We start from the raw sequence: 14,670 nt of genomic DNA on the forward strand, positions 1-14,670 counted from the left end.
CAGGAGTATAAATCCTTCCTACTATAAAATTGAGAGATGTCAACAAATCAGGTCTTTGGAAAGGTAAGAGGTTTAAGTGTTTGGAAAAGAGGAGAGGAAGAGGAAACTGTTGTGTAAGCAAAAACAATATGTTTTCCTTCGGTAAACATAAAAAAATGTTGTACCTGACAGGTAACATGGCCATCGGAGGAGAGAGAGTGGACATCTCGTTTGACCTACCGTTCACTGACTTCCTCCCTGAAACTGTCTGCATCAACTTTCTCATCCAGGTAGGTTTCTCAATCATATTTTGCTACCCTTCCTTCTGTGCACTCTCATATTTAAATGAGGTTTATTTTTCAGCCCTGAAAGCTTACAATGTTTTGATACCTTGTTAAAGTTTAACAAGTAAATGTTTTGCCGTATGTGTAATCAGTGGTATCAAGGCAAACAAATCTGCATGTCTGCATTGAAGATCCTAAGGGTCTAGATTTTCCTAAGGAAAAAAGTAGAGTTGATTCATTCCAGAAGCTAACTGCCATAAATTCAGTATATATTCAATGTATAAATGTATGCAATAATGTTAAGTGTTTATTTTAATGTAATGTATCTGTATCGATATAGCCGGTATAACTGCCCTTCTGCGTAACACACCAGCTTCGCAGGCACGCGGCGTGGCGGCAGCTAGCTATATCACACTGAATGACTTGTTACACTTAATCTTTACTTAATAACAATGTAAATACCAATACCATGACAGGTGACATTGTCATAACTATTTTGTATGTCTGCAATGTTGGTATGGAAATAAAGAATTGAATTGAAAATAATGAATTCATTTGACATCATCACACTGCAGTCATCCCTCAGTAAGACATCTGGAGTAACATACATCAGATTCTGTAGTTCCTGTTTAGAACTTGAATTCAGTTTGTCACGACTGGTTTTGCCCTGTGGGCTTGTTCAAGTGTACAGAGGCTAAAATTGATGTTCCTGATCTCTAGGGCAAGTCTCTGGATGCACGGTTGTTCCTCCCAGAGATGGACACCACCCGACACTGCCTGCTGTCCCTGGTCAAGAACAGCAGATACAACACATCACAGGACACTGTGGACTCCGACAAGGGATGGAGAAACATCACACAACTGGGGTAAACATTACTTTTTTTTTTGTGGATGGCTTGAGTTCTTTGGTCCAAGGAGCATCAGATGCTTATAGGACTTTAAATACATTTTGTATCCTTAGGCTTGAAAAGCAATCTCAAGAGTATTATTATTCAGGTGACAGTTTTGAGTCTATAAGCATGTAGTTCGTTAACTTCATGTATCACCAAGAAAGTAAAGATTCAAAGAATCAGATACCTGTTGAATTATAGTTTCTCTGTACAGTATAGTTTCTGTGTACAGTATTGAAAATAGGTATGTTAATGTATCTGATTCAATATACCATTCACTGATGATTAACTATTTTCCCTTCCATTGGAAAAGGAATGAGTGATGTGGTAGTACATTGAATATTTCATGGCAGCTGACCAATGATTGTTCATCATGTACATTTGTACATGTATCATGGCCAATGAGATGGCTTATGTGCTTTGACCAATGAGATGCCCTTGGTTGTGACCAATGAGATGACACATTTCCCTGACCAATGAGGTGGCTCTTGTGCTTTGACCAATGAGGTGGCTCATAGGTCACCATGAGGTGGCTCTTGTGCTTTGACCAATGAGGTGGCTCATAACAACCATGTTGTTATTTTGCAGTGCTGGTTGGGTGGACACATGGCATGTGCCTGCCATGAACATGTGTCTAGGCTACACCTACCATCCCATCATGCCCGAGGAAAGTAAGGGCCACCTCCTCCCCCGCACAGGTGTGGTCACGTGCATGCCAATCATCCAGTTACCATGGCAACAAGCAGAAGAAGGGCCTTTTACGTTGGCATGCACAGTCTTGCACCTGTGTTGCATTTTTTTCTCAATTGTATGCCTTGATTTTCACATTTTGATTGATTTCGTGTTTGCAATGTTTGAAGAAAGGAGACTAGATTAGATATATTATGTTACACTCAGCATGATCAGCTAACATTTTCTTTTATTTATGATTTTCAGTCAAATCAAAAGGTAACTACAGCATTTTTGTTCTTTTTTTCCCTTTTTTTTCTTCAGACATTTGGTTGTTGAATATATTTGCTGCAGTCAGAACTAATTTCTTAAAGTTTTTATTACAATTTAATTTAAATCTGCATAAAAACAACTTTGAAAGTCTGCAAACTTGCATGTAAGATACATATTTATGAGCAATGTATTTGCATGATAAGATAGATTGCTATTTAATATATTGCAAATCTAATCTTAAGTAATCATAATATGTAATACACAACTGTTTGGAGTCATTATTTAACTAGTCTTTAACTGATTAAAACTCAGACAAAAGGAAGCATTGTGTCTTTAAGAATGGAGAATGTCAATGTGCACTGCAAGAGATAAGGACTGAAACAACCAAAGGAAGCCTTCTTAAGGCCACACCAATTTAATTTGTTGGTTCTCGGATTCCCCCACTTCATTTTTTTCTGATTTGCAAAAAAAAGAACATTTTCAGGCTCTGAGTCAACTCCGTATTTTGGCCCCAACAGTCAAAGAAAGTCCCTTCTCTTCAGAGTTGTTACTGTTGTTCCATCTAAGTATCAATGCAGTGGTTTGATTGAAAGTTTGAAATGCATTGTTTCAGTTACAAACCAGTCTGGTATGTAGATTTCAAAGCTCCTATAATGATTAGCATAGAATGCCTAGGTCTAGCTGTTTTTATTTTTTTTGCCCTGTCGCTTCATATTTTTTTCTGAAAAAAAAAACAAGAACCAACAAATCAAATTGGTATGGCCTAATGTTAGACCAACTTCATATCTTTGAATCCTTCCTCAGTGTCAGACATAGAAGAAGAGATGCTGTCCAGTTTGCGACCGACGCCCCAGGGCACACCAGAAGTCAGTTCCAAGAGGAGAGTCAAACTGTCCCCCTCCATGGTTGACTTGGACCTGTCCAGTATCAGTCCTGACAGGATAGATGTTGAGGTGGATGTGGCACCGTCTGTTGTCACCCTGTATGCCACCTTCCTGCGCATGTTCTTCAACTTTAAGGTGAGGACTTTCTCAAGTAGGATTTGTTTGCAATAGCCTCCAATTTGATTCCGAACTAATTCTGATATCTCAGCAACCTTATTACATCTAGATGAGCTAATGTTGTAAAAATAAGAAATACGAAAAAGCCATCGGTAACTGGAGCCAGAATTCTGGGAACTGGAGCCAGAATTCTGGGAACTGGAGCCAGAATTCTGTAGATTTCTGCAGAATTCGGTTAATCCCCAAGGGGTCCTCGATGGCTGCCATGTATTTCTTACATCATTTTTATCTATAGTTTACGATATTAGCCCATCTAGATGTAAGGTTGCTGAGATGAGAATTAGTCCGGAATTAAACTGGTCCTTAAGTGTCAAAATAATCTTATAGTTGAAGAGGACTGAGTGATCCAGTTGAAAATTCAGGTCCTCTTTTTTTTCTTTATTTTAATTTTTTTTCCCTATGTAGAGAACAGTTGTGCCATTTTTATTTAGAGTAACTCTTGTAACATTTTAAATCTTGATTGTGGAAATCAATAATGAGGAATCAGAGTAGATTTTAAGATTATTCTTTGCAATTATAATCTGTTGTACATCAATCATTTTCCCCTCTGTTGGCCTGAGAATTAGATAATGCAGCGTTCGTAGTTGAAGGTCTTTCTGAATGATACTAGTATATTGTTGAACAATTCCCTATGGTGTATTTCTTTCTTGAATTGTAAACTTGTTCAACATTTTCTGTTAAAACATGTCTTTTTGAACTCTTCGTCTCCAGGAAAACTACTTTGGAGCTGACATGAAGTTTACAGACTTGGCTCGACACGGGCGAGACCCAGACAAAGTTGAGGAGGAGGGGACCGCTCAACTGGAGGAGCTTCTGGCCAACCTGGTCACACTGCGCCCCCTGGCAGTTACTGTGCAGATTGCAGTCAATGATGTGACTGCCAGAATCCCTCGGGTATAACACATTCTTCCATCGTATCATCATGATATCATTATTATGATACTAGTAGTAGAATGGATGCTATGTCTTAAGGTATCACAGCAGAGTTGTTCAAGGCTCTTAGAACTGTCCTTCCATCTATTCTTACTGATTGCTATGTCTGAAAATCTTATTTTTATGTAAGGCCACACTGACTTAATTTTATGGATGACATCCGCGCGCGCATTGATTTTTGCACCAAAAAAAAGATCACGTCCACCGAGCTCTAGGCCTGGCTCAAGGCCTGGGTAGTCTATGGTAGTTAGCGACAATACGGAGCCGGGCACCCAGGCTATTGAAGAGCCACGACTCAAGAACTCAGTACATATTATGTACAGTGCCGATTCATACATTCTGCAAAAAGCCAGTATGTGCCGGCTTGTCATATACGTTGCTAAGTACTGCCACAAATTCACATTACCTACTTTATATTCCTGTGGTTTAGTAGCATTTTTATTTTTGGCTGGAATTTTTTTTGGCTCGTGCACACTACTTTGGGGGTGTTCAGAGGATGTCATCCATAAAATTTAAGTCTGTGTGCCCTAACTAAATATTACATGTATGTACTTTCTGTGTGTAGCAATGCAGTCCAGGGGATCCACCGTGCCCAACCCTGCACTTTGACAAGCTGTGTTTTGAGATGAGGAAGAACTACTACGAGACGTTACTGCAGCTGCACATATCCCCTATCACAGCCTCCATCACCGATAATATCAAGGTAAGGCCGAAACACTGCTTTTTGGATACAGCAAGGAGTAATCTAGTAATTCAATTGAATTGGGGCGTAGCTGTAGCGTCTTCGGCCCAGACTCGAGAGGGCGAGGGTTCGAATCCTGCCCGATGCCACTGACGTTGTACACCTGGGAAAGGCGCTTTACGCGACCTTCCTCACTTCACTGACTCAGGTGTTAATGAGTACCTAGCTTCGGTTAGGGACGTCCCTCGGATAGGACATTAAATGGAGGTCCCATGTTTGGGAGAGCCACACCCCACACACGTTAAAGAACCCACCGCACTTATTGAAAAGAGTAGGGGACCTTCCCGGTGTGAGTGGTTCAAACCTTACAGTCTGGTCCCGGGGTTGACATCTTTGAAGAGGTGATAGTCGCCTGTTATGTCAATCATTCTACAAATGTGGTAAATCGTCATCATCGTCATAAGAAAATTCAGAATGTCAACCTGGTACTGCTACATGTAGATTTCTCTTGTTAAAGTTGTTTTCATTAAGTATGATCTACCAGCCTGATGAAGCTTTAAAATTTAATGAAACTTACTAAGAAACAGACTTTATAATGTGAGCACTACCAAATCTGTTTTGATGCTGTTGTTGTCTGCATACAGGTAGTTAATTTCAACAACAAAATGTTCTCATGCTAAATTTTTATCAAAAGACTGCCCGCCTCAGAAATTAGAATGTTTCAATGAATGAATGAATGAATGAAGGGTTGAATGAAAGATTTATTCATCAACTAGAGAAGTAACATTTGCACCTTCGGACATGGTATGCCCTGTTAATTCTTACTCAAACACATTTCACATTCATGTACTACTAGACTAAGTATATTGTGACAATAGCAGAGCAGACCATGAAATTGCAACATTATGTAACCCAACACCAGTCACCATGGTGACAGACGTCAACAAATCATGTCATTGGTCTGGTCAGAGGTTAGTGTTTGGAACAGAAGACTGAAGAGGAGGAAGAAACTGAGTAAAAACAATTATATATATTTTCCTTCAGTAGACATAAAAAGTATAGCAGCCATAGGCTAAAATGCATTGTTTCACACATAATAGACTGTAAAAAGTAGACTTAAAAAGTACATACTTTAAAAGATGTAGAAAATAGATGCCTTTTATTTGTTCCAAACAGAGACCGATGTCTGAGGCGCACCTGAAGGATGGACAGCTGCACCTGTCAGGGTTACAGATGCGGGGACACGCCATGTTCTCAGACAAGGACCGCCCGCTGGGCAGCGAGACGTTAGAGTACGCCTGGCTCGTACAGCTGCAGCTGGGTGAAATCAGCGGCAAGATCACACCTCCACATGTAAGGATCTTTTCTTAACAGCCTCCATGCAGTTAACTAGTAATTCTAGACTTCCAGTTTAATTCAGGGGGAGCAAGGGGCCAGTACCTGGCCTGATCACATAGACAGGCAGGCAGGTAGGCAGTTTAATTCCAGACTAATTCTCATATCTCAGCCACCTTACACCTAGATGCATGGGCTAATATTATATAATAGTAAACTGTAGGTAAAAGTGAAGTACCACTAGTTAGTGTTTCCTTCTGCTATTTTTCTTGGGGATTTCTGTGGTACCGGTGTGTATTTCTAGATCCGTTGATTTCCATATTGTACAGTCATGTACAAATCTGATGAAACATTTGTGGATGAAATTTGCTGAATTCGGATGAGTTTTTAGAAGGCCTTGTGCTTTTTTAATTATGCTTTAGTGTCATACTGACAGGTTACAGAGGTTATACTAACAATATAGCTGCTTACTATTAGTATTAGTCATTTCTTGCCAAAGCCTTCCTGCATTTACTCTGTGTTTGGAACAGTACTGAATCGTCCAACAGTTAACTGTGAACTAACCATGACCTGTGTTGGCAAATTAATGATTAATCCAAACCGACAACACAGTTCTCTTGTTGCAGTAGGACCAACTAAAAACCTTTTAATTTACTCATGAATTTTAAACAATCTATAGTTACTCACTAATTAATAAGCACCTGTAGGTTTCACAAAAGGACAATGCTGGGTGCAACTTTAACCCTTAGGTATTGTACATGTATGTATCAGGTGCAGTTCCTGCCATAAATACACAACAGAGCAGACAATGATTAATGATTACAAGCAGGTCCGGACCTAACCAAAGGTCACACATCAACCGGTTTCGGTAACGTGACCTTCATTATGCAGAAAGCTTAAGAAGAACGTTGCTATTCCATCAGATTTTGTCCAGATTTACGGCATAAGAGCCTTCTTGTGACAAGAATTTTATGCCAAAAATTCCATCTGCAATTGAGCCAAATTGAGGATTCATTTAATTTGGAAATGGCTTATGTTTTAAAGTTCTTTTTTTGTGTATTGGGTAAAACTTGTTGTAAACACGGAGTTCGTTGTAGAATTTTTGGTATTATTTGTATGGCAAACCTTACACAAGGAAATGAGTGTCTAGTAAGATTGTTAAAATATCTCACCAGTTATAACTGAGTTGATGAAATCTTTGATATCCTGAATTATTATGAAAAAAACGCTCCTATGTTGTAGCTGTACTACCGATGGTCCAAACCACAAACAAAAGCCTCTGCTTATGTCTGTGGTTTATATATGATGAAACGCAGCCTTAGCTATTGGCCGCGCAGGCCTTGGGGGACCCAGACTTCGGTCTGGGGACAAACCTCGGACTTCGGTCCAGACACATTGAAGACTGAAGACGAGCATTGGAAAGAACATCGCATACGAGTTATACAAACCAGAACCCACCGTGTTCAAAGCATGTTAACCGCAAGCAAACGTATTGTTCAGAGCATGGAAACTTTACAACCATTGTCAAGCCTTACGTCACTGTTACTGTTGAGCAAACCCTCCTACATTGTTGAAGTCATTATGAAACCTTGTGAAAGCTTACATACTGTGAACGAGAAACCCTACGCGACCTACGTACTGTGAACAAACTGGACGGTTTGGGGGAGCCATTGAGATCCTACGTCTTCAGCCTGGTTAAACCCCCCGTGAAATCTAACCTGCGTTTGAATGAGTCCGCGGTTGCCTGCCGTCCGAGTGGCGACCGCAGCCGTGGACTGATACGGCCACGATCTCGATGGTTCCTTTTGCTTCTGATTGTAAACTACTTGTACATTAAGCTGCTATACTAGCTAAGCTTTCAGAGTGCTGCCATTGTATCACCAGACAAAAGGACAAGTCTACAAGTGACTTTCAGCAGTGTTACAGCTTTTGGAACTGAAAAGAAATTACAGATGCTGTATTTAGCACATCTCTTTATATTGACTTTTCTTTGAATGTGGCAGTCATAAGATACAAATTAACAACATTGGGGACTGATTGATATCCACTGTATTATCTTATCTTGCCTTGTTTTTTAACTACCCGTTCAGTAAGAAGTGTGTAGCAGCCATCAACGTGCAAGTTTGCATGTACCTGAAAAAAAGTATTTCGAGCGATGTTAATACCAATGCATTTTTTCCCACAGATTGAGAGTATCGTTGACGTGTTGGAGACTGCTCTGTTCCTGTTTGATGCCAGCGAGTCAGACTTCATGCGCCCGCTACCGTTTGAGTTCTGCCAACACGACAATCCCCAGCCCAGCTGTCCTTACAAGGACGACTACCCCTTCCCCTGTCCTACAGAGTTCCTGGTCAAGTACAAGATGCTAACCCTGGAGGTTCAGAAGGTGGAACTGTTTGTGGTGGAAACTGGCTGTGCGTGTCAGCTTCAGGTAAGGCTTCTTCCTGCAGTGTAGAAATTCCTAAAAGGTTTAAAACAAAAATTATGTAACCATGCTAAGCCTGGAAATGTTAATGAACATTAGACATCCTTGTAATAAGAAACACATTCAAGGAATTTTTACTCAAGCAACTGGTCATGGATACAGTCATGCCTTCAAATTTCAGAGTTATCAAGTTGAATCAAGAATTAAGGTGGTCAAAAACTCGTATTTTCCACGAACTATGATCGTAGAGTGGATTGCCACCAAGCACAGTAGGGGCATCATCACTAGAAAGCTTTAACTCACTACAACTCCTGCAATTAAACGTGCAAATTTGGTGTAACAAGTTGTTTGGTGTAATGTAGCCAGCTGCCGCCGTACCATATGTGCCTGCAAAGCTGGTGTGTTATGCCGAAGGGCAGTTATACCGGCTATACAGATACAGAATGATACAGATTAGACAGATTTTGAAAACTGTCAGACATTTCATGTAGAAATGTAGCATTCACTACTTTTTGTCAGTGACTGGAAAGTTGCAAAGTCAACTGCACATGCAGGACAGCCAGCATTCTAATTTTATTCAATTTGAAAGTTTGCTTGTTTAAAATTGTAACTTCCATTTCTTTTCTCAAACAGACCAGTTCTGTCCACATCTCCAACTGTAACCTACACAGCCCTAAAGTAAAGGAGGGCATCACTGTGGCCATCCCAGAGCTGAAGATACATCAGTACATCACCCAGACCTCCCCCTGTACCTTCAACCACTCCGCCCCACCCCTGGGGAGACTGGGAGGGGCCAGCCCCACCCCCCAGCCTCTCTGGTTAGAGGCAGGCAGTTTCTCCCTGGGCCCCATACACACAGAGGTGGCCTTAGCTATCGAATGTCTGGAGCTACAGCAAGCTCAGGATGACTTTCTGAGGAACCACGACAAGAAGTATCAGAGGTACATGTATCTACTAGAAGTCAGACATCTTTACCAGCATCTTTCATTGACTAAGCCACACCAATTTAATTTGTTGGTTCTCGCATTTTTTCAGAGAAAATATAAAGCGACAGGGCGGAAAAAAAATTGATTTTATTAATTTAAAATCAAAACAGGTCTAGGCATCCTATTATAGCCCCGAATGCTACAATAGGAGCCATGAAGTCAACACAAAAGGCTAGGTTAATATTTACAATGAATTTTGAATTTCTAATCAAACCACTGCATTGATGGATGGAAAAGCTGAGTTTTGGGGGGCTTTTCCGGATCCAAAAGCCAGGACGCGAGCCTGAATCAGATCAACTAAAGAAGGGCTAACATTCTGATGTTGGTTATTTTTCTATTGTCCCAAAAATGTCCCGAAGAGACTTTTTAGTTGTCCCAGCCTAAATTTCAGTGGTCAGTGGCCATCGGGACACCATTAATTTTGAGCCCTATTGTGTACAACTGTTTCTACTGTCTTGTTCCTTACTTCCCCAGACTATGGTTCCTGTGGTCTCCTGAAGAGATGGGTCTGACCAGGGAGGTCATCAGCAAGTGTGGGTGTCATGGCGGCTGTATCTTCTTCATCTCCTGGCAGGAACCAATCACACAGGAGAACAGGGAGGCAGTCAGACATCAAGTACGAATTCTCTTACTAGTAGAACATCTATGCCAATAGAATGCTCTATACATGTATATGGTGTCCTTTGGTCAGTATTGACCATAGTAAAATCCTAATTGTTGACAGCCCAACAGCTTTATAGCTGAACAATCCTACAGACTGGTACATTGGTGTCAGTTGACTCTAGGATGTTTAGTCTTTCCTCTAATCTTGTTATTACCATGTACATACTGTAAATGTTGGTAGTTCATAATTATATTATAATTATGTCATAGATTGTTTTAATGTTGAACTTCAAATTGCTATTTTTAGGTAATTAGTATGTAACAATATGGATTTTATTGATTTTAATTTGTTAAGCTAGAAATGTTAGCTAAGAAGGCAAATCTGACAGCAAAACGCAATTTAGCCAATGGCTACAAGCTCTTTTTTTAACAGTTGATTGATTGATTGATTGATTGATTGATTGATTGATTGATTGATTTATTGATTTATTGATTGATTGATTGATTGATTGATTGATTGATTGATTGGTTGATTGATTGATTGATTGATTGGTTGATTGATTGATTGTCCACTAAAGTAAGTGTGATGATCAAAATATTATACAGTTATTGAGATCCATGTACATGTACCTTCATTTTGGTCAGGCTATGTGTTTATGTTCAACTTGTTGTTCCTCAGCAAGGGAACAAGTCATGTAGGTCAGAAAATGTGTATGACAAAATGGAAGAGATACTTGAATTCATGTACATTTGTACATAACAGCCATGATAGTGTTTGTGTTAACTTTGATATTTACATATAATACAATGTACAATGTATCTTCCATGAAGGCACCAAAGTACGGAGAGAGTCTGTTTGAGCCAGGCATTCCAGCTCTCTGTCGCAACAGCCGCTGGAAAGCTTCTTACCGAGACTTGGACCTGAGACTGGACAGTAGAACCTCTGGTAGGAGGTCAGAAGACACTCTGTCCACTACCAAGGAACTTAACTCCTCCACCGAAACACTCAAGGCTACCCCGGGTACCAGAGTGTCCACATGTACAACAAGCTCAACTACTACCACGTTAAAGGGTGGTTCAGTGTCTGAGCCAGGTTAGTCTGCTGTGTAGTAGCCTGGGTATCATCCTGCTTAGGCTGGTGGGTAGCAACTACTAGTACCAGACACTCAAAGCAGACTTTAACTTACCAGGATGGTACATGTATATACCTAGTCTAACAGATAGGAAAAAAGATGTTGAGTTTCCTGTTTCCCGACCTACCCTAGAAAAAACTGCCAACACTAGCCTTTTTTTGTGGACCCCTGCAAGGAACATGAATTTTTTCTAGCTCTATGATTTGACACCCGAGAAATGAAATCTGTTTTCCAACATTGACGTTGAGAAGTGTCCTCATCATGCATGTAGATTGTTAAGAATATGCTATATACTAACTATACATTTAACATCTTTACATAGTATTACGTAAAAACCTACAAAAATATTTGGGTGCATTGGTGTACCCACAGAAAAAATTGGGTGCACAGCTCCAAATTTGGGTGCACTATGGTGCACAATGTATTTCAAGCCTTTTCTGTCTGTACTTAGGAACTCCTGTAGACAACAAGTCCCCACTGCTACTGCAGCACCAGGCTGATCTGGTCAGCCCCGGCAGTCCACAGGAGACTGACCCTCTCCTGGTGCAGCCAATCACCAGAGGACGTCTGGGCAGCGACAAGAGCCAGGTGACCACCGCCACCGACAAGTCCAGTAGCCAGACCAGCGTCCACTTTGCTTCCGAGCGGTCCTACATCGCCGAATCCCTGCCCCGGAGAGCCGGGTCCAAACAGTCAGTGCAGAGCGACCTTCCGTTGTACCGTAGCCACCACACGCTGACGTCGGGCAGCTCCATGGTGTCCGTCGAGTCGTTCTACTCTGCCGACGAGGAACTGGGGAGCATCACGAGTGAGGAGGTGATTTGTTTGACACATTGAAGAGGTTCATCAGTCACGTATGATTTTTAAGAATTAGTAAAAGTCTCAACGGACCTAGTCTCGTGTTCTCGCAATAGGTGTGAAGGGCCTGCCAGGGATTCGAACCCATAACCTTCAGATTCTGAGCCCACAACCCTAACCACAAGACCACCTTGACACCTTTTAGAGCACTCTGTAAGGTACTCTTATATACATGTAACACATCATTAATACGAGTTTATAACAGATTGTATGTCTGTCTCTTAGGTGTTCAGCGGGCGAGACATCCGGCAGTTACACGCAGCTACCAGATCCGTAAAAAGCACGCCGCTCTTACACAAACGCAGCATCTCCGTGGCCTCTAACCAGTCCTTCCTGTCGGCAGTGTCCACTCAGGAGGACCTGGTCGACTACGACATTTCCGAAGACGTTTCAGTCGTAAACATGCCGATAACGGCAGACGGAGACCTGATGTCGTTATACGCCAAGCACCTGACACAATGCGAGGCTGTGAACTGGAACCCTACACAGGCTGGAAACGCAGCCGCAAGAGCGGCTGTTGTAGAGGAGGATTGTGGGACGAAAAGGACCAATCACATCAAGACAAGTTGGAGCGAATGCCCACCCACACTTCCAGTCTTCAACACGTTAAACAGTGGCATTTCTTCTACAACAGGTTAGAAAAATGTGTTATGTAGATAAAACATATCTTTCATATCCCGTCTGTACAAGTCCTCAAACAACATTATCCAATCTGTTCTCAAATCCAATGTAATATTCCACAACAGATTCTTTCGCAATATCGGGGCCCGTCTGTACATCAGGTTTGATTCTAGAGTCTGACGTATTTTTACTGTTGTTACATTTGTATTATGTGTATTTTTATCTATATTATGTTTTATATGGTCGAATCATGCCTGAAATAAAGAAATTTTGCTTCTTACACCAAAGTTGTTACTTCAATAGTGTTAGACAGATACATGTACATAATACCTACAATGTACATGTATGGAGTATTTGACACTTATTATTTGTATAATTAAAGTTTTGTCCATCTAAATTGTAATGTTTGCCATCACGTGTCCCTAATAAGCTAACAGATATTTTTGTTTCTCGTGTTCAGTGGTTTATAAGGATGAAGTTGATGGAATGCACGGTGGAGAGTCACGTCAGTCATTTGACAAGTCCAGACAGGGTTCATATGAAGAGGACTGCCCAACAACAGGAACTGGTCAGTAACATACATGTATCATCCTGAAATTACAGCTCGAAAACAATTAAATTTCACAAATGGAACAATTGAAAGCTAAAGCCCCGGGTCACAACCCGCCGTGCATGCTTTTTGTCCGTACGTTTTTTGGGAGGCCACGTCTGCTACGTTTTTCTGAAAACGTGGGGAAGGAGTGGCGTCCACGCACGTCACTCGCACGGCTGCGCAAGGTGTAAGAGTGTGATCTGCACGCCACACGTCTGGCTGTGAGCGGTTGCGTGCATCGTTCGTTGCGCAAGTGGTAAATGAGTTGTACGTACTTACAACGTACGATCTCTGTGCGATTGCAACTTTCCCGTAAAGAGGCCGTACTCACACGTGCGTCTTATGTACGGTACGTACGGGGCACACACGTCGCCCGTACTTGCACGTACGGGTGGTGATTCCGCAGACCGCACGTAAAAAAAGTTCTACGGCGTGTCTGCGTGCCCCTAAATCCGTAGGATTCCGTACGGAGGTGGTACTCACCACGCACGGATGCCCTACGTTTGCCCACGTTTTTGCACGTAGACAGCACACAGATACACGTACGGCGGGTTGTGACCAGGGCTTAATTGAGCTGTTGCAGTATGGTAAATCAACACGTTTGAATAAATTTAAAAGTTTCATGCCTAATGTTTTAACCTGATGATTTGCAAGGGATGTAAGCAACATGTAAGATGCTGATGTTTACTTTTCCTTTGATGTCCTCTCACAGGAGACAGTTTAGAAGACCATGTGTCTAAAACTGGAGCCATTGTAAAAGTGAAGGGCTCCATCAACATCCTGCTGTCTCCCCTAGCCCTGGAAGCCACAGAAAGGTCAGTATGCAGGGCTTGAAATACTTTTGAGGTACGTGCAAGATTGCATGTTGGCAAAAATTATAGGACTGGTGCAATTTGAAAAATTTATGTGCAAAATTATACTTAGTCAGTCTGCAACTGTTTTCTAGCTGGTTTCAAAGTGGTATACGATTTCTTTTCCAGTGGAAGGATCCTGCAAAATGTATGTAAGCCCTCAATAAATTAAATTAACCTTTAAAATGCAAATCTTTCAAACAAGAATTTTTTTATTTTATTTTCCGTCATTTTTATACAGGGTAACCCAATTCAGTGATGGCACTGCTTTTCAACGGGGCCCTGTATTACACAGCACAATACAACAATCACATACAAATAATGACATTAGCATACAAAAATTATACAATAAATAATTATAATGGCAATGATAATAACGAAAACAATAAATAAATTATAATGGCAATGATAATAACGAAAACACAGTAATTAACCAATAACAGTAATAAATAGTAATAATAACAAAAAATACATCATTGTCCAGTCCAGTCATTG

The 14,670-nt window shown here is 41.1% G+C and overlaps 1 protein-coding gene across 1 annotated transcript in view; it reads left to right on the top strand.

Annotated features, from left to right (window-relative positions):
* The window catches only part of LOC109487597 (uncharacterized protein KIAA1109-like), an 84,292-nt gene that overhangs the window by 13,872 nt on the left and 55,750 nt on the right, over positions 1–14,670 (top strand). The window contains exons 14-29 of the mRNA XM_019791601.1: positions 172–269; positions 984–1,129; positions 1,742–1,824; positions 2,090–2,101; positions 2,900–3,114; positions 3,868–4,050; positions 4,655–4,792; positions 5,948–6,124; positions 8,292–8,537; positions 9,165–9,472; positions 9,992–10,133; positions 10,952–11,213; positions 11,705–12,069; positions 12,337–12,745; positions 13,193–13,300; positions 14,037–14,139. Of these exons, the coding sequence (XP_019647160.1) occupies positions 172–269; positions 984–1,129; positions 1,742–1,824; positions 2,090–2,101; positions 2,900–3,114; positions 3,868–4,050; positions 4,655–4,792; positions 5,948–6,124; positions 8,292–8,537; positions 9,165–9,472; positions 9,992–10,133; positions 10,952–11,213; positions 11,705–12,069; positions 12,337–12,745; positions 13,193–13,300; positions 14,037–14,139 (2,995 nt within the window). The remainder of the gene's footprint in view (positions 1–171; positions 270–983; positions 1,130–1,741; positions 1,825–2,089; positions 2,102–2,899; positions 3,115–3,867; positions 4,051–4,654; positions 4,793–5,947; positions 6,125–8,291; positions 8,538–9,164; positions 9,473–9,991; positions 10,134–10,951; positions 11,214–11,704; positions 12,070–12,336; positions 12,746–13,192; positions 13,301–14,036; positions 14,140–14,670) is intronic.

The sequence above is a fragment of the Branchiostoma belcheri genome, unplaced genomic scaffold (genome assembly GCF_001625305.1).
Source record: "Branchiostoma belcheri isolate BF01 breed outbred unplaced genomic scaffold, Haploidv18h27 scaffold9, whole genome shotgun sequence".
Taxonomy (NCBI): Eukaryota; Metazoa; Chordata; class Leptocardii; order Amphioxiformes; family Branchiostomatidae; genus Branchiostoma; species Branchiostoma belcheri.